Source organism: Drosophila busckii, chromosome 2L (genome assembly GCF_011750605.1).
Source record: "Drosophila busckii strain San Diego stock center, stock number 13000-0081.31 chromosome 2L, ASM1175060v1, whole genome shotgun sequence".
In the NCBI taxonomy this organism is placed as follows: domain Eukaryota; kingdom Metazoa; phylum Arthropoda; class Insecta; order Diptera; family Drosophilidae; genus Drosophila; species Drosophila busckii.
Window position 1 is genome coordinate 3,199,371 of NC_046604.1, and position 24,098 is coordinate 3,223,468.

At 38.3% G+C, this 24,098-nt stretch overlaps 3 protein-coding genes across 3 annotated transcripts; all 3 read right to left on the reverse strand.

The window, feature by feature from the left end:
- Positions 1–2,744: 2,744 nt before the first annotated feature.
- LOC108605169 (dopamine N-acetyltransferase) lies at positions 2,745–3,591 on the reverse strand. The gene has a single exon (XM_017995039.2). It carries the CDS (start codon positions 3,584–3,586, stop codon positions 2,915–2,917), a length of 672 nt encoding a protein of 223 aa, XP_017850528.2. The 5' UTR covers positions 3,587–3,591; the 3' UTR covers positions 2,745–2,914.
- A 1,186-nt stretch (positions 3,592–4,777) lies between these two features.
- Positions 4,778–6,003, reverse strand: LOC108594206 (gustatory receptor for bitter taste 22e-like). The gene is made up of 3 exons (XM_033293974.1): positions 5,559–6,003; positions 4,993–5,510; positions 4,778–4,930 (listed from the first exon to the last, which is right to left on the reverse strand). Exons 1-3 carry the CDS (start codon positions 6,001–6,003, stop codon positions 4,778–4,780), a joined length of 1,116 nt encoding a protein of 371 aa, XP_033149865.1.
- A 728-nt stretch (positions 6,004–6,731) lies between these two features.
- On the reverse strand, positions 6,732–7,947 carry LOC108607752 (gustatory receptor for bitter taste 22e-like). The gene is made up of 2 exons (XM_017998818.2): positions 6,937–7,947; positions 6,732–6,884 (listed from the first exon to the last, which is right to left on the reverse strand). The coding sequence occupies exons 1-2, from the start codon at positions 7,945–7,947 to the stop codon at positions 6,732–6,734; spliced, it is 1,164 nt and encodes a 387-aa protein (XP_017854307.2).
- Between the last annotated feature and the right edge of the window lie 16,151 nt (positions 7,948–24,098).

Consider the following 24,098-nt stretch of genomic DNA (forward strand, 5'->3'; position numbering starts at 1 on the left):
CTGGGCAATTTCCACAATTTTCGGGCTCATACTCTACACAAAGCTCAGACAATATATATATATATATGTATATAAATGTGTGTGTGCTTATGCATATATACATATTTGATTTATTGATGCTCGCGTTGGCTCAAAGCGCACATTAGCAAATTGGTTGACGCTTTGTTTAGACAACAAAAGCGGCTTTCAGTCGTTTTCAAGTCGAAACACTATTGATGCTCTTAGCTTATCTACTGAATCTTTTATAATTATTCTTTAATAGAATATTCCATAAACTGTTATATAAGTAATTCTTTGGCCACGCTGCTGAGCCAATAATCGGCAACAAGCTGTTGCCACAGCAGCTACAAATCGAATTATTGGCAATATTTACAAGTTGCTTAGCTTGCTCTTTCGATCCCCAACAACGATTTTTATGGCATGAATAAAGCACAGGGCCTGAGCCCAATAAAAATAAAGGCATAGCCAATGAACAACTTGACAATTTTATTTTTATTTTCTCTTCACATCGTATACATTCAATAAATTATGCAAGTTGCCAGAGTAAAATTAATAAATTGCAGACTCTTTGAATTCTACGAAGCGCTTCCTTGTCTCATTGCTTAGAGCTCTCTGTGCTTTCGTTTCGTTTTGTTTTGTTTTTTTTCCAACTACACACAAAGCAAAAACTTTGCCATTCGTTTGCTTTTGTTTTGCATTCGGCCTTAGTCTTTGGCTTGCAAATATTTTGCCGCATTCACTTGATTGCCAGCTCCGGCGGCAATGTTCTCAACTTGAAGAATAAGCAAAGCCCAACAAGTTCACGGACACACACGAATTTGACGGAAAGCATTTTATTATACATATCTCTACGACAACGCAACAGTTGAACGAGTTGACTTGAATTATTATCCAAGCTAACAAACTGTATTGACGTTCGTCCTATCGAATTGGGAATTTTTCACAACCTCATAGCCAACAGATGAAAATGAGTATGTGGAGCTGGTGGCTTAAACACCACATCGCCATTGGCATCCAAGAAATCCGCAAAGGCCACCTCATAAATGCATTCCATGCCCAATGCTTTCTTTTGCCTTAACGAGTAGAAGCTTGTGCAGAAGCCGACCATGACTTCAAATCCCTTAGCGCGTCCTAGTTCTATTAGAGCGGAGGTCAAACGCGCACCGATTCCTCTGCCACGCATTGAAGCATCTACAGCGGTCATATCGGTAATCAGGAGCTGATTAACGCCATAACGTTCATGGAGATTAGCCTCAGTTGAAGCTTTGTTGAACAAGGCTAACATATTTCGCCAGCTGCTATGCTCAGCATCATCGGATGATTCCTTCAAAAGTTCAAGCAAATACCCATCATGTTGTGCGCCTGCTATGGTACAGCCTACTATGCGTTGCTCCGAATTTGTTGCATCTACGGCCACAATGGATAAACCCTGTTTGATATCCTCTAGTACGAACTGCTCCTCACCATTGATCTTCTGGAATTCCTCGTCAGAGCTTGCTGACAAAGGTTCAGTGTTATAGTAATTGTCTCTCAGAAAGATCTTGATTTGATCGTAGTCTGCCATATCCATGAGGCGAATGCATATGCCATCTTTAGTGTCGAAATGCTTCATAGCAACTGTTGGTATTAAATGTGGTAGCTCAAAGCGAAATGGTCGCTTATATTGCTTATATATGTTTGCATTGGCTTATCTTATAACTACAATGACATTATGTTTTCTCATTCTCGTTTAGATATCTCATATCTCTAAACTATCGTATTCAAAGCGGGACACAATAAATTGTCTGTACTTGCTGTACAAGTGTAAAACTTTATTAACCCTAAAAGGCTTAAAAGGAAATTAAATATTAACTGGCTTATTTTTATGTCTGTAGCTATAAATTTGTTTGATCAAGAGAATTTTCGACGTTTTCCTTTTATAATCTGATTGCCAAAAACTGCAAATGGGTATGTGGAGCTGGTGGCTTGAAAATAACCTCACCCTTCTCATCCTTATACTCCGCATACGCCAAGGAGTAGATGCATTCCATGCCCATCGCGCGCTTCTGTCGAGCCGAATAAAAACTTGTGCAGAAGGCTATCATTACTTCAAAGCCCTTGTTGCGTCCTATTTCCAAAAGCGCCGCGGCCAGGCGGGTACCCAGCCCCTTGCCACGCATTGATGGAACCACCGTGGTCATGTTGGATAGCAACACCTTTGACACTCCGTAGCGTTCGTACACGTTGCCTTCCCTCAAAGCTTTGATTTGCACAGTTACAATTTTTCCCCAGATGTTGTCCTTAGCTTTGAATGCTTCAGCAGCGAAAGAGTCCACAATGCTTGGCTCTAGTGCGCCAGCAAGGACACAGCCCAAAATGCGTGCAGGGTCGAATTCATCCAGAGCCACAATACACGTACCTTGCTCAATCATCGATCGGTGAAAGTTATCATTCAGCTCCTCATTGCATTTCTGGATATCCTCTCCACTGGACGAGCCAAGTGGCTCGTCTTTGAAAAAGCTCTCCTCCAACAAGATCTTCACTTGCTCGTATTCCTCCACATTCATGGTCCGAATGAGAACACCGTCTTTGCAACCGAAATTCGACATTGCTAGTTTAACTTTACGACTGATACTGGATACAACGGTTTCTTCAAATAAAAAGTGTGAAGCATACTTGAAATTACAGATTCTGGGAGTAATCTTATCTTTCCAATAAAATAGTTTAAGTTGATAATAAAAATTAAATGTAGATGCGATACCAAGTATTTCAGCAAACTAATTATTTTATTACTTATAATTGTTTCTACATTTTTATTCATGACTATCTTTATTGCCGTCAATAAAAAACATTAAAGCTAGTATAACATACTTAACTCTGTACTAGAGGAGCAATGAACTCTATATCGTCTACTCTACACCTCCATAAGATTATTTTACAGTCCGATCGCCAATAAGCGAATATGAGTATGTGGAGCTGGTAGCTCAAACAATACACTGCCATTGGCATCCAAGTAATCCGCATAGGCCAACTCATAAATGCATTCCATGCCCAACCCGCTCAATTGCCTGGCTGAATAAAAGCTTGTGCAGATGGCCACCATGACTTCAAATCCCTGCTTACGTCCTAGTTCCATCTGAGCGGTAGCCAAACGTGCACCGATACCTTTGCCACGCATTCTAGCATCTACCGCGATCATATCAAAAAGCAGCAGCTTATTAACGCCATAACGCTCAAAGGGATTACCCTCAGCTATGACTTTGTCAAATAATTCTATCGTACTTCGCCAGTCGCTATGCTCTGCATCATCGGGTGATTCCTTCAAACGTCTCGAATAATCACCAGCATGCATCGTGGCTGCTACAGTACAGCCAACTATACGCTCCTCCGAATCTGTTTCATCTATGGCAACTAAGGATATGCCTTGTTTGATGTATTTTAGCACGGACTGCACCTCAGCTTTTACCTCTCGCAATTCCTCGTCCGAGCTTGCTGCCAATGGCTCGGCGTTATAGTAATGGTTTCTCAGAAAGATCTTGACTTGCTCGTAGTCAGCCATATCCATGAAGCGAATGTGTATGCCATCTTTCGTGTCGAAGTGCTTCATGTTGACTGTTGATATTGAATGTTATAGCTCTTGCCAAAATGCTTTCTTTATATAAATTGCATTTTTATGATCTGCAATGGTTTATCTTATCTTGACCATTATTTTAATACTTTCTTAACTTTCTTAAAGGCGATAACCGTTAAGCACACCCAATGATGCCTGTCTTTCAAACTTAATATCAGCCAAACATTGAGCTGATTGCTTTTATCAATAAAAGCTTTTTATATTATAGATAAGATGAAATATTACCACAATTAGCAAACCTACCATAACAAAAGGAAGTGTTAACCAGTTGGGCCAAACATCATTAAATACTTTACTAGGGTACCTACCCAAACATACGTAACCGCGGTCACCACCTCTTTCCACCAGCCAGCGAACGGCGCGCTGGTCGGCAGCGACGTTGTATGGCGCGTCAGCACTTGTAAGGCGCGTCTATATTGAAAATTGAAATGTGAATAATTCCTAAGTTATTTATCCAATCGTTTTGAAATTTTCACAATCGGTCGAAAACATGACTAGGCAATTTGTGATTTATTTCAGATTTTTAAAGATTTTTCTACTGCTTATATATTGTTTTTTTTTGATTTGCGTGGGAGGGGCGAGGAAATAAAAAAAAATAAAAAAACTGTTCGGGTTGGATATTAGGCCCTATATACCAAATTTGGGGCTTTGCTCTAGCTCTTATAGTTGCGGAGAAAACAGTTGCTCAAACATTCAGACGGACAGAACGGACATGCTATATGACTCAGCTCGTCGAGCTGATCAGGAATATATATACTTTATGGGGTCTGCACGCCTCCTTCTCCTGTTACATACATTTGCAGAACTTCATAATACCCTTTTCCCATTTTTACAAAAATGTCAAAGTGTATAAAAATAGCAAATTGGGCATACAAAATCTCCAAAAAAGACTTAAGCTTTAAAATGTTTATGTTTGTGTTAAGAACTTATTTAGGTAAAATTAATAATACGTAGCACTCAGTCATTCAATTTCCAGAGGATGGTTATAAAATGGATTTAAATTAGGAATACGCAAATAATGTAAACTTCTCATAATTTTCCTTTGGGAAACCAGCCAACGTCACTCAATTGAAAAAAATTTATAATTATTCCTAGGTTTTTTTAATTAAAATTCAGAAATAAATGATATTTACACAAGTCAAATTAATTGGACACGCTACAATCGGTTTATAGATTTCTGAAATCATATTGCACCAACCACAGTAAATATAAAACACATGAAACAAGCATTCGAAATCCCATGGCATTGTTCACATAGTATAAACCACAATAGAGAAATCTAAGACGTCGAAGACTGCAGAACATGGCAAAGTCATCAAGCTAAAAGAAAGGCGATGAGTTTTGTTATACAGTTTGTGCTAAAATTATGCACATAAACTTACACAATGATTTAATCGCACATCCAGCAGAGTTATAGTGCTGAATAGCTTCAGGATCATGGAGGTACCACGACTAGCGCGTTCGGCGAGCTCGCAAATGGAGATGCAGGACCAAAAGTCAAGGATATTAACAACCAAGGTTAGTACAAAGCCAAGGAGCAGCATGACGGTAATTTCTTGCTTTAAGCTAATCGTGAACACGATAAAGTAGTAAACGGCAATAATGTTCGCCGTGAGAATCATGAACGTAAAGAGCGCCATGGGCAAATCATAGATGCCAGTTAGACGCGTATTTAGTTGCAAAATACGACTGTAGAGGGCGTGTAGTTGTCGCACCCGTGTAAACTCAATAGTTTGGCGAGAATTTAGTTGATGCGCAAGTTCGAGTAGCTCCCGGTTTATTATCCAAACTGCACGATAGATTAAAGCCACAGACAGGTGAAAGTGAATGGTAAACAGCATATAGCCCAGCTGCATGCACAAGATACTCAGCGTGCCCAGTATTAGCCTTAAGTTGTAATCTTGTTGGTATAATACAATTTTCATAAATAACATTGACAAAAGCTCACTTATAACAATGCAGGCTTTTAACAATATAGAGTTCTCAAACTCGTAGCAGTCACGCGTATCAAATTGTTGCATGTGCTGATGATGCAGTTGCAGAAACTCATTGAGGCAGGCAGCAAGCTCTGCGCTTAGCCAACAATTGCGAAAGTGAACAACGAATATTGTTGTCATCATAATAATATTATGAATACTGTTTATATAGCCCAGCAGAGAATTGCGTTTGTATAAGGCATGGACGGTTGGACTATCGGTATCATCTTGGCAATAATATAAAAGAGCCATCAGACTGCCATTTAGCACAATTCCATAAGCGAGCTGCCATTTGCTTCTTGCTACTTTTCGTGCTTCTGATCTGTAGCCAAAAGGCAACAAACCGAAAGCCCAAGAGCTATAGAGCGTAGCGGAGAGGCTTAGTTGCACTAATTTGCGACGCACCGAGGGCCACATGCTGAACTTCACTTTAATAATGAACTAGTTGCAAGTCAGGTGCTTCCGCATTTGGTAATAAGCACTAACAATCAATAAGCTTATCAATAGATCTGTTTACGCATATTTTGATATCATCTACTAATTACTTGTGGTCCCCATGAACTTATACACTTGTTCCAACGTAAATTTTATTGCAGTGTATAACGAGTGTTGTGCGCATGGTTGCATTGGCAACAAGTGTGTTTATTCTAGACTAGCGATGGAAAAGAACAGTTAGATTCACAATCGATAAAGAGAGATAGTCTAGTCCAAGCAGTCGATAATAGTTAGCTATTAAAGCTAAAACAATTGCTATATACATTATGCCTAGTTATCCCATAAATGTCGATCCGATCGATTCAATTCTCTATACAGAGTTCTGCGGCAAGCGTCTGTCTGTCGTATCGTTAGTTGGCGCTGCAGCGGGAACGTTTCCACGATTTTAAAAATGTTTTTATATGATGAAAATAATCTATAGCAATCGATACTGCAAAGCTGTAAATCGATAGTGTCAAGAGTGCAATCGATAGTTTTCTGGGTGAAAAATATTTAATCAGAAATTTCGCTCATCTATCGATGTCGCTTAACTATCGATGACAGCTTTGATGAAAATATTTTTGAACGAACAACCAACACATATTTAAAATTTGCAAAACTGCACGCAATGAAAGAAAACGTTTAAAATTCATTCAAAAAAGTTATTATTGCTACAAATTCATAAAATCGTATTGCACCAAGTACAGTAAATACAAAACGCACGAGACAAACATTCGAAACCCCATGGCATTGTTCACATAGTATAAACCACAATGCAGAAACCTAAGACGTCGATGACAGCAGAACATGGCAAAGTCCTCAAGCTAGAAGTAAGAGTTTTGTTATAGCGTTAGTGCTAAGACTTTATAAACTTACACAACGATTTAAGCTCACATCCAACAGAGTTATAGTGCTGAATAGCTTGAGTATCATGGATGTACCACGACTAGCGCGTTCGGCGAGCTCGCAAATGGAGATGCAGGACCAAAAGTCAAGGAAATTAATAGCCAAGGCTTGTAAGAAACCAGCGAGCAGCACGAAGGTGATTTCTTGTTTTAAGCTAATCGTGAACACGATATAGTAGTAAACGGCAATAATGTTAACAGCGAGTATCGTAAACGTAAAGAGCACCATTGGATAGTCATAGATGGCAAGTAGACGCGTATTTAGTTGCAAAAGACGACTGTAGAGGGCGTGTAGTTGTCGAACACGCGTAAGTTCAATGGCTTGGCGAGCGTTTAGTTGATGCACAAGTTCGAGTAGCTCCCGGTTTATTATCCATACTGCACGATAGATGAAAGCGACCGACAGATGAAAGTGCATGGTAACCAGCAGAACACTCAGCTGCAGGAATACGATACTCAGGACGCCCACTGCCAACTTCAAGGTCAGAAGTTCGTGTGGAATATTCCATTCCATGAGAAACATTGACACTAACTCACTTAGCACAATGCAAGCTTTTAACAATATATAATTATCCAATGCGTAGCAGTCACGCGTATCAAATTGTTGCAAGTGCTGCTGATGCAGCTGCAGCAACTCATTGAGGCAAGCGCCAAACTCTTTGCTTTGCCAACAATTGCGCGAATGTACAACGACTACAGTTGATATCAGAAGTATATTGTGTATATTTGTTATTAATTGCAGCAAGGAATTGCGTTTGAATAGGGATTTGATAATGGAACTATTGGTGTCCTCGCGACAATTAAATAAAATTATCAATAGACTGACATTTACAATAATTCCATAAACTAGCTGCCATTTGCTTCTTGTCACTTTCTGTGTCTTCGCATTGTAGCGAAAGGGCAGCAGACCAATCGCCCAAGAGCTATAGAGAGTAGCGGAGAGAGTTACTTTCACTAATTGGCGGCGCACCGAGGGCCACATGCCGAACTTCACTTGGACACTGATAGTTCAAGTCGTATAAGCAGCTTATATAATGAGCACTAGTAATCAATAAACGTATCGAAACATCTGTTTTGGCATATTGCGATATTATCTGCTAATTACTTGCGACCAGCAAAATAATAATATGGAAGTTGGCTTTAATGCTTTTGCAACAGTTAGCGGAGGTCTAGACAATTTTATAGCTATATACGTATAATAATATAATGATGTCTAGCTCAGATTTTAGCTTGAAGTCTATCAAAGCAAAGCATTTTAGCTTGAAGTCTATCAAAGCAAATCGTAGTTATTTCAGTGTTTGGAATATTAAAATATAACAAAATTTGCTACCATTCATAAAAAAACAGTCCCAACTCACATCAGCAAACTTTGGAAAATTTTACTGATTTGAGCCAAGATGTCTTTAAGCATAAAATATTAGTATTTGGTTGCTTGCAATTTAATAAAAGAAGAGTTATATTTTTATATTTTTTTTATTACACATAAGAATAATTGGAAAATAAATGACAACAAGAATTGTTGATAATGATTGAAATTAATTTTATATGAACAAAGATCTCGAAGAAAGCGCGAATACATAAGTATATAAAATTATATCAAGTCTGCTTTTAAAATATTTCTTTCTCTTTGCTTTTATTTATGGTGATTATTTTGCATTTGCTTTATTGCAAATTATTTATTTTTAAACATAACTTCAAAGCAGTAACCCTATATTTTACTAAAGTATAGTCAATTTGCATTCGTGTAGCTTATGAAAATATTATTTGTCTCTTGTAATGTTTGAGCGCATAAACTCAATTGTAGTTGACTGCCCCAGGAGCAGGACACAGGCACATTGCATCTATTTTCCGAGTAAATCTAAGATGCTTAGAGCAAAGTACCGTTTGTATTTCATGGCTAAGCAAACAAGCAAGAGGCAAAAGCGTTAGTTACACTCTCTGCTGCTGCTGCTGCCCAATCGAGAGCAAATGACTCGTGAAAATTGTTGCAGAAAAACAAATTCTGTAAAATTTTGAAGCCAAAGCACAAGAACAAACAAAACTGCGCACAGTTTACGCAAACAGTTAAATAAAACAAAAATTGTTATTTTTCTGTTGCACAAAATTTTTTACGTTTTTTTTTCTTGCATTTGCTTTTCAGGCAACGTGTTGCAAAAACTTCGCTGCAAGTATTTGTGGCAGAGTTTTTGTTGATTTTGCTTGCTGTTGCTGCTGCTGCTGCGCTCTCTGGCAAATAAAATCAAATTTCTGTTTACTTCATTGCAGGCAAAAATTTTTGCACAGTTGCGCGTGATTTATCATAAAAATGGCATTGGCTAAACTTTGTTTCAGTTGCAGTTGCAGTCGCTTTACTTTTTTGTCTCTCTGCCATTTTTATGGGCTGTGCTCACATCAACTTTGAATCGACTGCAATTTCGCCTGCAGACAATAAAAATTTGTTGTCGTTTTTTGTGTGCGCAGCAGACGGCGCTCTACTCAGCTTATTATTGTTCTTGTGTGTGTGTGAAAATCTGTTGAAGGAAAAACTTGTAAACTGGCGAAATTGACTTACAAAGCTCAGTATGCTACGTGGAAAGAGAAAATTAGCTTTTGTGCAGCAAAAGAAAATTGCAAATTTGAAAGGAAAATTGAAAATTTATTGGACAACAAAAGTCGTTATGCTTGAGATACGCCCACTCCGCCCCCGCCCTTCTCATACGCTCAACGCCCAACACCTGCTGACACTTGCGCTGAAGTCTGGCGCTTGCTGCTCTGACGTGCAACAAATTACTTTAATTTTTATATTTCAGAACAGAATGCAACTTGCAATTTACCACAGCAAACTTTCGCTTCAAAGATACGCTGGCATTTTTCACCTTTTATCATAATTTGTTAGCAGAGAGTTGCGCCCAAAGCGCAAATGGCTCAATTGCGCATATGTAATGTTCTCTCTTTCTCTCACCATCTTTCTCTTTCGCTCTGTTGTGCAAATGCCACTGGGCACACACATGCGAATAAAATGTTTCTAAGCATCGGCGATTGAGCAAAAATTTATGCCCTGCGGATAGCTCGTAAATTTGCAATGTCAACAAAACAGGCAAAACAAAAAATAAGAAAAACATTTGGTTTAAAAATCTTGATGGTAGTTTAAAAATTTAAAAATGCGGCTGAGGTTAATATATATTTCATTTTTATTATAATGGTAGTGATTACTTAATTTTTAACTTTATTTAAGCCACGGACAATTTCTAAAACAATTTTCAATTTACTACATTTCATTTCATCTTGTTTTATTTTCTTTGCTGTCTTAAATCATTTTGTCATTTTTCTGGCATCGATGTCATATTTTTTATTTTTGTTTCATAGCTGGCAATATCGATGTGTGGGTGAGTGTAATTAGTTTGCTCCACAGTATGAAAAAACGAATTGCAAACATTCAAAGTCGTTCAAAGAAAGCAACGAAAGTTGATTTCTGTGCATTTAGCGCACAGTGGGGCACGAGCAAACTCAAAGTAAATCAAAGCACAATATAAAAGCAAGAATAAATAACTGTATCTACTTTCGAACAAATAGCGCTTGAACCACTGTGCCTTGCTCTAACGCAGCTGTGGGTTAATTTTCTATAGTTGGCAAGACAAGGATTAAAACTTGTGCTCCTTGTTGACATCGCTGCCGTTCGTTCTTCTAAATGTGCTTGTGACAGAGGCGGGCGGGCTGTGGGCGTGGGCGTGGCTGATTGCAGTGTGGCAAAGTTTGCTTAAGCAGCTGCCGAACTGCACTTAATTTCTTCATGTTCTCTGTTGCTGCCCCCATGTCTTTGTATATCTTTGCAACAAATTGCGGCAGCTTAACATTTTGTCTTGCTTGCTTGTTTATTCATCTGTTATTTTCTTTAATTAAAGTGTAATAAAATGTTGTCCGAGAATAATTTCTCTCTTTCTCTCTCTCTCTCGGTCGGACTGTTTGCGCTTCCTGCTCTGGCATTTCCCCAGTACTTTCCGGTGTAGTTTGGCGCAGTCCGTTATCAGAAGCATCCGGCCCCAGCACAGACCCCTTCTTGGCCGGAATTGAATGGGTGTCCGTCCGGTCTGCATGTGTTTATCATTAGCTCACATGACTTGCTGCATAGCCAAGGCACAGACTACTACTGACTACTACTATTTGTGCATTCAGGGCTGGCAACAGCTGCTAAGACTCCAACTTAAGTCATTTGCGTAGTCATGGAAAATTAATTAAGCACCTCTTATGCACACACACTTCATTTTGTACGCGCTCCGACTCTCCGACTCTGAATCGACTATTTATATGCGCACTGTTTGGTAATTACGCATACGCCACCGATTCGCATGCATATAAGCCCCTTAACAAAAGCAGTCGAGCTTTCGAGTTAATTGAAATAAATAAAGCTGCTAATCAACGCTGCTGCTTGCGGCTGCTTTCATAGCACATAATTTTCTGATGCACTGCTTGTTAGTATAGCCATTGTTAGTGAGAGTTTGTTTACTTAACGTGCAGTTAACTCAGGCTACGCTTCGCTGGCGGTCTGAAATTTCAGCAATTTGCAATTTTTTGCGCTTTTGCCTGTCAAGGGTGCGAATTTAATGAATTTATTGCCTGCGTGGCTGCGTGGTTAGTTTAAAAAAATTCCCCCATGGGGTATGACACTCCCTTAAATAAACACCAAATGGCAGCTGAAAGACAAAAACGAAGGGTTGAATAGATATAAACATAAACGGGCGATTTCGACTATGACATACACTCTAATGTGCAATTGAAACTTAATTAATAATATTTGCAGCTATATTATTATTATTTTTAAATTATGTCTTTCATTTTTTTCAATATGAAGTAGAAATTTGCTTAACCTATGCCAGGACTTTCGAAAGCTAATCATTAAAAAGATAATGTTTGTATTTGGAACTTTGTGATTTTCCCAAACCACTTCTAACATTATTATTTTATATTTTTTCTTTATTCATATATTATTATGCTCTATTTGTTAACTAATTTTATATACTTATATCGTCAACTGTTCATACTTAAAAAGTTATTGAAATAAAATACTTATTTTTATAATTATTTGAAATTTTTTATTTACTTTAAGCATACCTTTCTGCACTTTTCCTAAATTAAAGTGTATAAATTGTTTCACTCGCTTTCCTGTGCAAATAATAAACTCAACTAACGCTTAATCTTCAGCGTACGTTGGGCTGATCAGCATATTAACAGCAACTTGAGTTGCGATAAATCTTGCAACACTCTGCACATATTTTGGCAGGCAACTGTCGCAACATTGACTGCAACAGCGATGAAGTTGCTGCAATATGCTTGCACCCCCTCCTACTTGGGACGTATTAGAATGTCAAACACCGACTGGGTTGGCTACAATGTCAAACGCCAACACAACATTTGCATCTCAAACAGCGCAAAACATTCAAATTGATGCGAAACAAGATAACGACTGAAAGCGATAAAAGGGGTAGATAGAGCGTGAGAGATGGAGAGAGAGAGTGATAGAGAGAGAGAGAGATAGATAAACAAAAAGAGGGCGACGCGAGCTCTTTGAAGTTTGTGCAGAGACTATTCATGCATTGGGGTCACGACTGAGCAAATAAAGCATACGCCATGTGACACGAGCAACAACAAAATGAAGGCAATATGCGCTGTTTAGACAGTCGATTGAGATTGCTGCGCTTTTTGCAGCAGTTAAGATATTTCATGTCACTCTTAAACTGCATTTTGCCAACTTCCAATTTCAGCTAATCAGCAGAAATCTTTTGCTGCTGATTGTCAGACTCGCATATTTGCGTGAAAAAATGCTCCAATCAAGCAGGTATGCGCCCAAAATGCGGGCTCTAATGAAAGTGCTGACAATTTGAACTGCGCTTCAAATTGCTTTGTGCTCTAGTTCTAACCCCCAACCCACACTTTGCAGTGCGCTGCAGTTTAGCTGGGGCCGGATGCACGCCGTGCACGGAATTTAAAATGGCTGCCAAGCCTGAGCGAACTCCATCCATCATGCAGTGGCCCGCAGTTTGTTAGTTGGAAGTATTTTTGGCAAATGCCTGCTAAATTTTTGGCTAACTCAAGATTAGAATAAAAATATATCTTATCGTTCTTGTCAAACTTGACCTTGATAATCAAATTATACTTCAGATATTTTATGCACATGGTTGAGATTAAAAATGGCAGCAATAAACTGCTAGCAATATCAACATGAACAGCTGTGGCTGCTAACAAGCATTAGCAACATGTTGCCAGCAACATTGTTGCGCTGGCTCAGATAAGATAATAAAAGAGCTTTGAGCGCGCGTTCTCTCGCTCTCTCGCTCTCTCTGTGTTGCCATAAACTTTTGCTTTGGCATCTTTGGGTGCCCTTTGCTTTGTAGGAGGTCGAAATGCCGTTAGTTGTTTGCAAATTAAAGCATGAGCTGTGTTTGGAGTATTTTAATGGAAATAGCTACAGCTGCTTGATTGTGTTTCGCACCCGAAATGCAAACGAATGTAAATATTTCGTTTTAGTGCAAATCTTTGCTATGGCTTTGCCTATATTTGTGTACATTAGAAAGCAATTAGAATTTGCATTAGTGAGCCGACAGAGAATGCATTTAAATAGCAAATATCTTATTCAAGTGTCTTTGACCAATGAATGATTTAGTTCAAATTTTGGGGGGTTATATCTTGATAATGTACAAAGTTTTAATTAAATTGTGCTTTGCTTTGTCTGCTGCAAATTAATTAGTTGGCAACAGCACTTCAAAGTGCCGGCTAAAGCTCAAACTGAGCCATAGACAATTTTGAATTTAGCATTAACAATTATTGTTACTATTTCGACGAATATATTGAGTTTGCAAGCAAAGGAGCCATGTGGTGCGGCTTCCCTTTCAGTGCTGATTTGTTGGCTGTTGGCAACTAACGATGCGTTGTAATTGCTTTTGTCCTAGGAGACAAAGACGCCGCCCGAGACTCATTGTTGTGGCTGTGGCATCGTTTTTGTGGTTTAAATCGCCCCAACAGCCAAACCAACTGGGGAAAGTGGATTTTATGAGCCGCTCGGCTCAGCGCTGCGCTGCGCCTGCAATAAGTTCTACTTTACAAAAGAAAGCAACAAAAGCAGACACAAATTGTCCACTAAAAGCAACACACACACACAGACACACATGGAAAAGCATTCAGCATACAATGGCAAAAAAAAAAGAAGTTGAATTAACTTATGCGTCTGCTGCTCTCAGTGGGGTATAAATTGGCACGCATAAAAATTTAAATAATGCGCAACGCATTCGCTATAAAACTCATTTACGACCATGTGGCAGGAATTAATGCTCCACCAAATGTATGCATATATGTATCTGTATCTGTAGCTGTAGCTGTATGTGTGTAAGTGAATTTTTAAAAATTCTGCCTCTGCTGGCAAAATTTTCGCTTATTTGCCGCAAACTGCGGCAGGGACAAAAACTTTGCTCATCACTTGAAGTAATTTTGCGGCACAAGTTGAGAAATTTGCTCTGGCTGCTGCTTCTTGTTGCATAGTCATAGTTTTCTCAGTTATCCATGAATCAGTAGACCAAACCAACAAAATAAAAGCAAATTTTGCCAAATAACTGCAGGTCTCAACAATTTTAAGCGTTGACAAGCTGCTCTCAGGTGAAAACTGAAGTGGGGCAAGCAGCAAGTTAAATGTGAGTTTGCTTTTAACTTAATCAAGAATTATAAGCTGCAGTTATGCACTTCAAGCATAAGTTAGGCAAAGCTAAAAATCCAGCTTAGATTCAAAATGAAACGTATACTCAACATTTGAAATTACAGTGTAGCAAATTTGTTTGGCAAAGTTACTTATTTGACATTTGGTTATGACTGAAATTTTCATATTGCATGTTTGGCCAGCAGCCAATAAGACGAATATTCAGCGCCAAAGCGCCACAAAAATTGCCAAACTCAGTTGACATTTCTTGTTGTTGGCTGACTTGCTTTAATTCTGTTTTTAATTTCGCTGAAATGTTGCTCAGCACTCAATTCGATGGCAACGTATCGTATGCCCGCCCATTGGCCCATTTCAGTTCCCTTGGCAGTAGCAATAATAAAGTCAGTTTTGTCGAGTAGCCGCAGGGGTTCCAACTGCCAGTTGGCCAGCCTGCCTGCCTGCCTGACATCTTTATGCAGAAATTTGTAGTTTCAGTTTGCAGCTCTTTGTTGCGTGGCAAAAATTGGTTTGCGAGCCGCAACTTGCTGCATATGTGAGATGGCAAAATGGCCAATGTGTGTGTGTGTGTGTGTGTGCGAAAACAAGAAGCAGAGGGCGGTGGGCTTGATGCGTGCGTGGAGCTCTCGATAGCTGGCAACGCATTGTTTGATTGCAATTAATGCTTATTTAAACTCACTTTATGAGTTGACAGCGCTTTAAAAGGCAAACCTGTCAGCCCAAACAGTTTTCATATCTCCTGTAATTTCCTTTACACATCAATTTATTTACTTGATACCTTAGAGCGCTTTATGCCATGTCAATAGTGTCAATAGCAGCAGCAGCAGCTGCAGCAGCTGCCATGTGGCAAACGCATATTTGTGTTTATTTATTATTGATTTGCATTTTTGGTAATTTGCCTGTCAAATTCGTTCGACAGTTTCCTGTTTAATTTACCAAATAACTAGTTTGCTAGCTGCATGTAAACAACATTTTGTGGATAAAGTGAGAACTATTGACATTTGTGGTCAATTGTGCCATTTGGCAAAAGAGTTTTGTGCTTGTCAGTAGCATGAAATTGTGTAATTGCTCATTGGTTAGCTTAGTTTAGTTGCCTCTACTGCCAACCTGTTGACAGTCCTTCGGTTTATTGCTTTTCAATGTAACTGAGTAGAATCTTTACTCAACTACACGTAATAATATAAATTAAATATTTAGTTTTCTCAACAAAATATAGCACGATATACAAAAACTGTCTAACTTCATATATTACATAATAAGCATTCAAAATATTCAATCCAGAAACCAATAAGAAAACGTCTTTATTACTGTTTCTTATTTTTTGTTATATATTATTCATATTATATTATATCATCGAAAATATGTTAGCTACAAAAAATATTGTATGAAGATATTTGTTTATATATTTTGAATTTATATTTTTTGAACTTGAATACCAAGTAATAGGAAAATATATTTTTATTTAATAGAAGGTTTAAGTTAAGAGCGTTTTTATAACTATAATTATATTTAAGGCTTTATTTTTTAATAATAACTGGAATAAGAAACACCTTAATGTTCATATTTAAGAATATCCTCCATTGTTCTCAGCCCACTCTCGGCTCGGCTGTAAATATTCAAGTCTTCATTTTGCATTTCATTTGCCTACAGCTGAGGAGCAATGAAATCTTTTCCAGTCGTTTAATTTTTGACTAGTCATTACAAATTCATTGGGACAAAAGTTGATTGTCTTGCAGACAGCGGCAGTAATCCCTTTCCTTGTTTTCATTAAGTACCAAAGACACCTGTGACATGCTGATACGAGAACTTGGACTTGCTGCTGCTATGAATAATTTGTCCAGTTGAACTTAAAGGTAGCAGCCATGTGGTATGGCTGGGGTAGGGCATTATGCAAATTTTGTGGGGGAGGAATGTTGGGTACTATGGTTATGACAGTCATAATTCCACACAATTGCTTAATTTGCGAAATTTGTCAGTGGCCTTTTGACGACTTGGAACTTTTTTTATGGACTACGCATAAACATTAATTTAATTTCATTTGAATTGTATGCTTGCCTAACCCGCATTCCTTGAGCTGTTAGTTCCATAAATAATTTTTAATGATGTGCAAATGTTTTGCCAGGCTTGTTCCCTAGCACACTCTTGATAATTAATGGGCTAGCGCTGAAGGAGCAACCACAAAAGGACTTTAGTCCAAGGACAGCAGCAGCACAGCCACTGACATAAGTTGGTTTACTCTCGAGCTGGCACAGCCTTAACCGCAAAAGTTATTCCGCATTAACGAAAGCGAATCTTTGCACTTTTTTAAAACAGAATTAATTTCCGTTTAAAACTTGTTAGTGCAGCATAATGGAAATTAATTTGTTACGAGCATAATAAGAGGATGACAAGTTTAGTGTTGAGCTCGCTTAATACAGAAGTTTTCAAGTTGCCATAATTATATACCACTTACTGTCTGAACTTTGACAAACCCAGTCTACACTAAGCCACAGGCCAGGGCTGACTAGACTAAACTAGACTAGACCACATCCGAGCACTGTCCCAATGTGATTAACCACATTGCCCACATGTACAGTGTGATAATATCCGGGTAAAAGTGCAAAGGGCATTTTTACTCCCATTGCATTTCGTTTCCAGGTTTTATGGCAGCTGCCTATTGCAGGAGACGGGAAGAGGGCGGAGGACGGTGGGCGGTCATGGGCGAAGGGCAGTAATGGTTGTAGCTCCAACATAGGTAAATTTGTCCAGCACACTAAATTTCAAACGGAAGTGACACTCTAATTGAGAGCAACGAGCCAACTGGGAAATGTTTCGGTGGCCAGCAGTAACAGCAGCAGCAGCAACAACAGCAGCAAGCGTGTAAAAGAACGACAAGCAGCACTAAAAAAGTAAACTCGTTAATTGCTAAGTGCAAAACCATAAAACGGATGTGCCAGGCAACACCAAAGAGCGTTAGTGGGCTGAGCAAGAGAGTGGGGCAGCGGTCTCTGCGAGGAGATTGGTTTGTTGGCTTAGCTGCCAACTGGCCGGAGATGGAAATATGGCGTATCCCTCTTATATACAATTGTGTGCATAGGCGATGAGCAAAGTGTAAGGCTTACAACGATGAGTGCCTAAGCAATTTAGTTAGAATAGTTGCAGTTACATACCCAGCGTAATAAAATGCTGTAAGAAGCACAAGCAGCCATTTCTTAAATAATAACACACGCACTACAAGCAATATAAATCATATAAAACATGTGCAGCTACTAATTAAACAGCATTTAAAACTTTTTTATTTCTTATTTGCACCGCGATCTTGATTAGCGCGCGCACTTCACAGAATATAAACAGATACTAATTAAAGCGATGTATCGATATCTGCATTTCAAATTAAGTGTTGAGGAACGCCACTGCCCTACACCCACTCTTCACGATAAATAAACCGATACTAAGGAAAGCGATGTATCGATATCAGTTGTTCAAATAAAGTGTTGCCTAATTACTGGATGATACTCTGTAAAATACATAGATCGATAGAAGCGGCATAAAGTTTGTTTACGTTTTGTTACGGCAGTTGTGATTTATAAAGTTTTATTAACGCATATTTACAATACAGTTGCTTATCCAACAACAACAGCAGCAGCAGCAGGACGCATCAACAGCATTAATGTTTGTGTAAGTTATAATGCTAAAAATATGTTTGAGTGCCTTGGCCTGTGCTTCTTCTCGCTTTTTATGATTGTCATTTGCCAGTTTATGACCCAACTTAAAGAATTCTGAACGAAAGTTACTTTAAAAATTTATGACAAGTTGTAAAGCAGAAAAATGACTCTCAGGGCTATCGTGGACAGTGCTGCCAGCACTTTTGAACTTTGGGCTTTTCGTAATTATGGAGCAGGCTCAAGTTGAGTTAAGGCATGACTTCATCTGCTGAAAGCCTTTTGATTGATTATATTACACACACACAGCTTGCAGAACACTTTCAAAGACTAATTCGGAATATGGCAAACTTTGAAATGTTTTCGGCAGCAGCCGCAAAGAACAATAATAAAATCCGTAACCAAAATGGCAAACAACCAGACAATTAAGTAAAATAACCGCAACCAAAAGAAAAAACTGCAGAAACAAGTGAGAAAAAAAGGTGAGAGCGAGACAAAGAGTAGCAAATTAATTAACAATTGCGCAATAAAAACGTATAAAATTAAAGTGAAATTGCCATTTTTTGCCGCATTTGCTTTTCCCAAAGTTGAAAGTGCGCAACCCAAAAGTAAGTCAAAGGCATGTCAGCACACAAATACCCATACACACACATACATATATAAATACATACACGCATGCAATGCAAAACAAGTATAAAACTTCAGTTTATTGGCACAAGCAAAAACATTTTTCAGTTTTTATACTGAAACAACAATTTTGATTAATTTACGAGCATATAAAAATTGAATTGCTTGCTTTATTATCTTAAGTTTTATTATTATTATTTTTCTTTTGCTGATTGCGGTATGCAATTGAGAAACGATTAAAAATACTGGCAAAGGATAAACTTTGCAATTTCCACTTATTTTGTACTATAAATAATGGAAAAGCTTATTATGAAGTTGTAGAAATGAGAAGCAGGCATTTATTTATTTAAGATGTGGTTTGTCTGTCTGTATGAGCAACAATAAATGCCAAAGTGTATCAAAAACTTGGCTACGCCCAACATTAATGCATTCGTATTTCATCTGTAGTTTCCTTTGTTGTGCTCTGGGGTCTATTCTGCTGAGCTGAGAGCAGAGTACACTAACAGTTAAAGCCATTTAGTTCGGCAATCTCCAAGCGTGGTATTTATATTTATAAGCTCAGCACAGTGCACACAGTTCTCATTACGAACCAGCAGACTAATTTGCTTGAAATTCTACTATGTGTTGCTGCAATTCCCGTTTTTGTTTTTTTCGTTCTTGCCATTCCCATTACACTCGTAATGTGCTACTAATTCCCAGCATTGTGATTTGTCCAACACTTTTGCGGATGCCACAGCTGTCATGCAAATCTCTGCAGTTGTAGTGTGTGGCATGTGGCATGTCCAATTTTAGTGGCCTGGCTTCCAAAATGAGTTTTCGGCTTTGCTGCACAATAATCAAACTGCGAATTTTACACAAATGAAGTGACAATTACAAGAAGCCGCAAATTTAATTTATTTTATGTCTTGCTGACTTTATTTCAATTTCAACTCTTTCTAAAGCTTCGATGCTGCTCTAAAATTCCAAATGCTTTGCTTCTAATGCTTGCTACGCCTTTGAGCCTGCCAATGGCCAGCATTTCATTTTTTTATGGCATGCCAAGCGGCTTCTTAAGCATTACCTACTACTTCCACTTTGTCAATCAGGTCAAGTGAAATGCTCCACAACAAGTTTGCCAAAGCACAAGCACACCCACACACATGCACATACAATACACAATACACACATACAGAGGAAAGCGAAAGGAAACTCACAAAGAACACTCCAGCAAGCTGAGCGGAAAGGAAGCAAAAACTGTGACCCGATTTTCTTTCAGCTTAGGCAAAAGCTCTTAGGCACGCTTTGGTGTTAGCGCCATTAGAGCTGTTGCTGCAGTTGACCACGCCCATCATTTTTGTGGGCTGCTGCTAGCTAAGCGCATATTAAGCGCAGAATTGTTTACTTAATGCGACAAGCTTGCATTGATATGTTGACAAATGCTGGCAATTAATTCACACACACGCTGATATTTGAACTCTGACCCGCAGTCGTCAGTTAGCACGGATTTAGCTAAAGGTGTGCCCATATGTCTGCCCATATTGATGGCAATGCTGGCTGCTGGCCACGAAGATTTGCAAACTAAACGCCGCTCATTCATTTTGAGAGCAGCAGCGAATGCAGTGAAAATGAAATTTAGGGCAGCTTGCCTAGGCTGCTGGGCGTGTCATACATAACTGATAAGGCCAGGCAAAAGGAAATGAAAAGCAAAGCGACCAAAAACTGTGGCCATAAAAGCAAAAGGCGTCGGCTTGGGCAACTCTCCAGCTCCCTTGACGTATTTGGGACACAAGGTTAAACATTTGAGCTACATTTTGTGTGCTTGCTCGGGTTTCCCTTTCAGTTTATATTGGCTTTTTGGCTTTGAGCTGTAGAAATTTAATTTTGACAACGCACACGCTTGTGCAAATTGCTTTGCGGCTTCTGTGTTAACAAATATTTATGGAAAATATACGAAATAAACTGATTTGCTGCCTCCTGTGCACAACAACTACTAAGCTGACAAGCTTGTTAACTGCTCAGCATCGTCTCAGCTTAAGTGGCACGCCATGTTCTCTCTCTCTCTCTTTCTGTCACTTTTGCTGTCTCTGTCAGCTGTCAGTGTCAGTGGCTGAAGTGTCTCTTGTGGTCATTCTGTGCAGCTTGGACACACGCCTTTATCTTTACACACCTGCATTTAATGTTGGTAATTGTTCATGTCTCGTCATTGTTCATTGTTCACTTTCAATTCAATTCCTCGTCTCTTGACACATTTAGTACCTATTGACTTTCTGTTGCGTAAATTGAGCTATAATTAAAAGCTTTTGTTAAACACTTGCTAACAAATTAAATGCAAATAGTTAACAATGTGTAAAAAAATATTTTTAAAAATTATATTAACAGCTTTTTTTTTTTGGTATTTCAATTTGCTTTCATAAATTCTTTAATTTATTTAATGTTGACTAATACAAACAAGTTAAAATTCGATTACACAAATATTTCAAATGAAATGTTGTTTTAAAAAGAAAATTTATATGCGAGCTGATCTGTTCAGATCTGAGCTAGTGAAGACAAAACTAAGCGCAGTCTGCGCTCGGAGAAGCTTTGGCAAGGAAATAACGAATCATAGTCTTGATAGAAAATGGGACTAAATTGCTGGTGGTAAGATTAATACCTGAAAGGCTTAACTGATAATCGTTGTACAATTGGGTTCCAAATATCATCAAACTTAACAATACAAACTGTCAGCTACGTATACTTAATATACTTATTTCACAACATTGCTGCTATGACAAGCTTTTCATATTTGATATCGCATGAACCCATTTCATTCCATTATTTGCCATAACAATTCTGTTGTTTGCAGATAATTTAAAAGGGTTAAAACGAAATAAAGTCGCTTCATTCATAATCCCATCAGCCAGCAATGTTTCCAATTGAATGCGCTAAATTTCAGCGCTCTCTTCTACTCGTTTCATTTATTTGCTGCTCAGCTAAACTGACGCTCTGCGTGTTTCGCTTACGGCTTATAAAACAGCGCAGCTGCATAATTGAATGAAAAAAAAAAAAAAAAAGATATAAGAAATGCAAAATAAATATTTTCTTGTTGCCAAGTGCATTTTGTTCGTGTGTTGGTAAAGAACTTTGCTTGGCATCGATTTGCATGCGGATTTGCAATTCCATTTCCATTTCGATTATGCTCTTTGCCTATTTGCACAAATAACTTAATGCGACTGTTTGGCTGCTCACATTCTACTTTTTTTTTTTGTTTTTTCAGTTTGTTAGTCTGGCAATTTTATTTCTTTTGCACATTTGTATTCAAATTCATTGAGGAGCTATAAATAAAATCGCCGCATAAATCACTTTTGGCGCAAAGTTTTTTCACAAAAAAGAAAAGCACAAAATGAAGCTTAAGCACACCTTGGGGAAATATTAAGAGAATTGCCAAACTGTGTGAAGCGTTTAAAGCGAGCAGCGAGTTGCTAATTGGTGTGATTGCAATTTGAAACTTGCTTAAATATTAAACAAACCCGCGCTTTAGCCGAGTCTGTGTTGGCTCAAAACAAATGTTTGCCAGCCCATTTATAAATGCATGCAGCGTTTGCTGCCAAAGGATTTTCCAGCAGGACACGGCAAATATTGAAACTACTCGTACTCTCTCTCTCTCTCTCACTCTCAGTTATTCTTTTTGCGCTCTGCTCTTTGCATTTGCTACTTTTGTTGAAAGCTGCTTTAATCTCAAACACAAAAAAAAACACACACACACACACACCCACACATACACATATAAAACTGTTAGTGTTACTGCTACTGTTGGCGAGTGGGTTAAAAATAAGAGCAAACTACACGCTACATAAGCAGCTTATGCCATTAGTTTTGAATCGTCCTGCATGTGTAAACTGTGGGCGTGCAGTCAGGTGTGTGTCTGTGTGTGTGTGTGAGGACTAAAGCTCTGCTAGTTTTGTGGTATCTACGTTGTTGCAGCTTCAGCAAAAGCTGTAGAAGTTGCGGTTATTGCAACATACTCAAGCTGTTTGGCATATGGCAATTCATGACTTTTAAATTCAATTGACCATTAAATCCAATATTCAATAAGCTTAATCAGCTGCCAAGAGCTTTGTGCAGTACTTTGAATATTTTGAAAGATATTTTTATGACAAAAGTGCTATTAGCATCTGTTTAAATAGTTGCTAGCTGCTAAAAGTTGTTTATTAAGCAGCATAATGATTGACACTTTTATTGTCGATTTAGTTTTAATTGTCACCAACAAAGTGTATATTGTAGTCAAGTGCATGGCTTACACGTTTATTATAAATTTAATTGCAATATTAACAAAATGCTTAGTTTTTACCAAAAAGTGTATATTGTAGTTGAGCATATGCGCTTTTTCGCGAAGCAGCACAATGATTTACACATTTATTAGCAATTTTATTCAGCTACAGTTTTGTCTTTCGTTACATTTTAGCAAAAAGTGTATATTGTAGTCGAGTGCATGCGCATTTTGTTTACATAACAGTTGCTAAGCCTTCATTTTATGCTTTTTATGCTTTACCTAAGCTTTTAAAAAATGAATACGTTTTTTTTAAGGAATATTCAAACACATACTTACTTTACTTGTTTGTATAGTTTAATTTGCATGCAACTTATTTAAGTGTCTACCGCTAGAGACAGAGCGAGACAGCTAGATAGAGAGAGAGAGAGAGAGAGAGAGAGAGCGAGAGCGCGCGCTGTGAGTTTTTGCAATCAACTTGACGATGGCTCCCTGGTTAATGCAACTGCAGCAAGAAGAAGTTTTTGTCGCGCTTTTCAAGCTGCATAAAATATCAAATTAAATTTGCGACTTTGACTTGCAGCAGTTGCAACATAATTTTCCTTATTTTTAGCTGCTGTCAGTCAGTCAGTCTCAGGTGAGGTTAAAAGTTTATTTGTCAACTTGACAGCAATCAACGCTGATAGATAAACAATTTAAATTCATAATAAAAGCGCCACAAGCATTGAAAGCACTTGTCATCTAGCATAATCGACAGCAGACTTTCACTTACACACTGCTTACCTTCGTCCTGTGTATTATATAAATTGATTAATGACCTTTTCACTTGGCTCACATTTCAAATTTGCCAGCACCACACACAAAGGAACGCTCAAGATTGAAAAACAGCTGAGCAAGAAACAAATGCGCTACATAAATCCCCGAGCAGACAGCATTGGATAATTCATAAAAAAGCGAAAATT

What these genes read in the sequence shown, in the direction of transcription:
- LOC108605169 (XM_017995039.2), bottom strand. Translation starts at nt 3,586, where the DNA reads ATGAAGCACTTCGACACGAAAGATGGCATACACATTCGCTTCATGGAT.
- LOC108594206 (XM_033293974.1), bottom strand. Translation starts at nt 6,003, where the DNA reads ATGTGGCCCTCGGTGCGTCGCAAATTAGTGCAACTAAGCCTCTCCGCT. An exon ending in AAAAGCCTGCATTGTTATAA is followed by an intron (nt 5,511 to 5,558) that starts GTGAGCTTTTGT and finishes TATACCAACAAG; the next exon opens with ATTACAACTTAAGGCTAATA. An exon ending in ATGTGCGATTAAATCATTGT is followed by an intron (nt 4,931 to 4,992) that starts GTAAGTTTATGT and finishes CCTTTCTTTTAG; the next exon opens with CTTGATGACTTTGCCATGTT.
- LOC108607752 (XM_017998818.2), bottom strand. Translation starts at nt 7,947, where the DNA reads ATGTGGCCCTCGGTGCGCCGCCAATTAGTGAAAGTAACTCTCTCCGCT. An exon ending in ATGTGAGCTTAAATCGTTGT is followed by an intron (nt 6,885 to 6,936) that starts GTAAGTTTATAA and finishes TCTTACTTCTAG; the next exon opens with CTTGAGGACTTTGCCATGTT.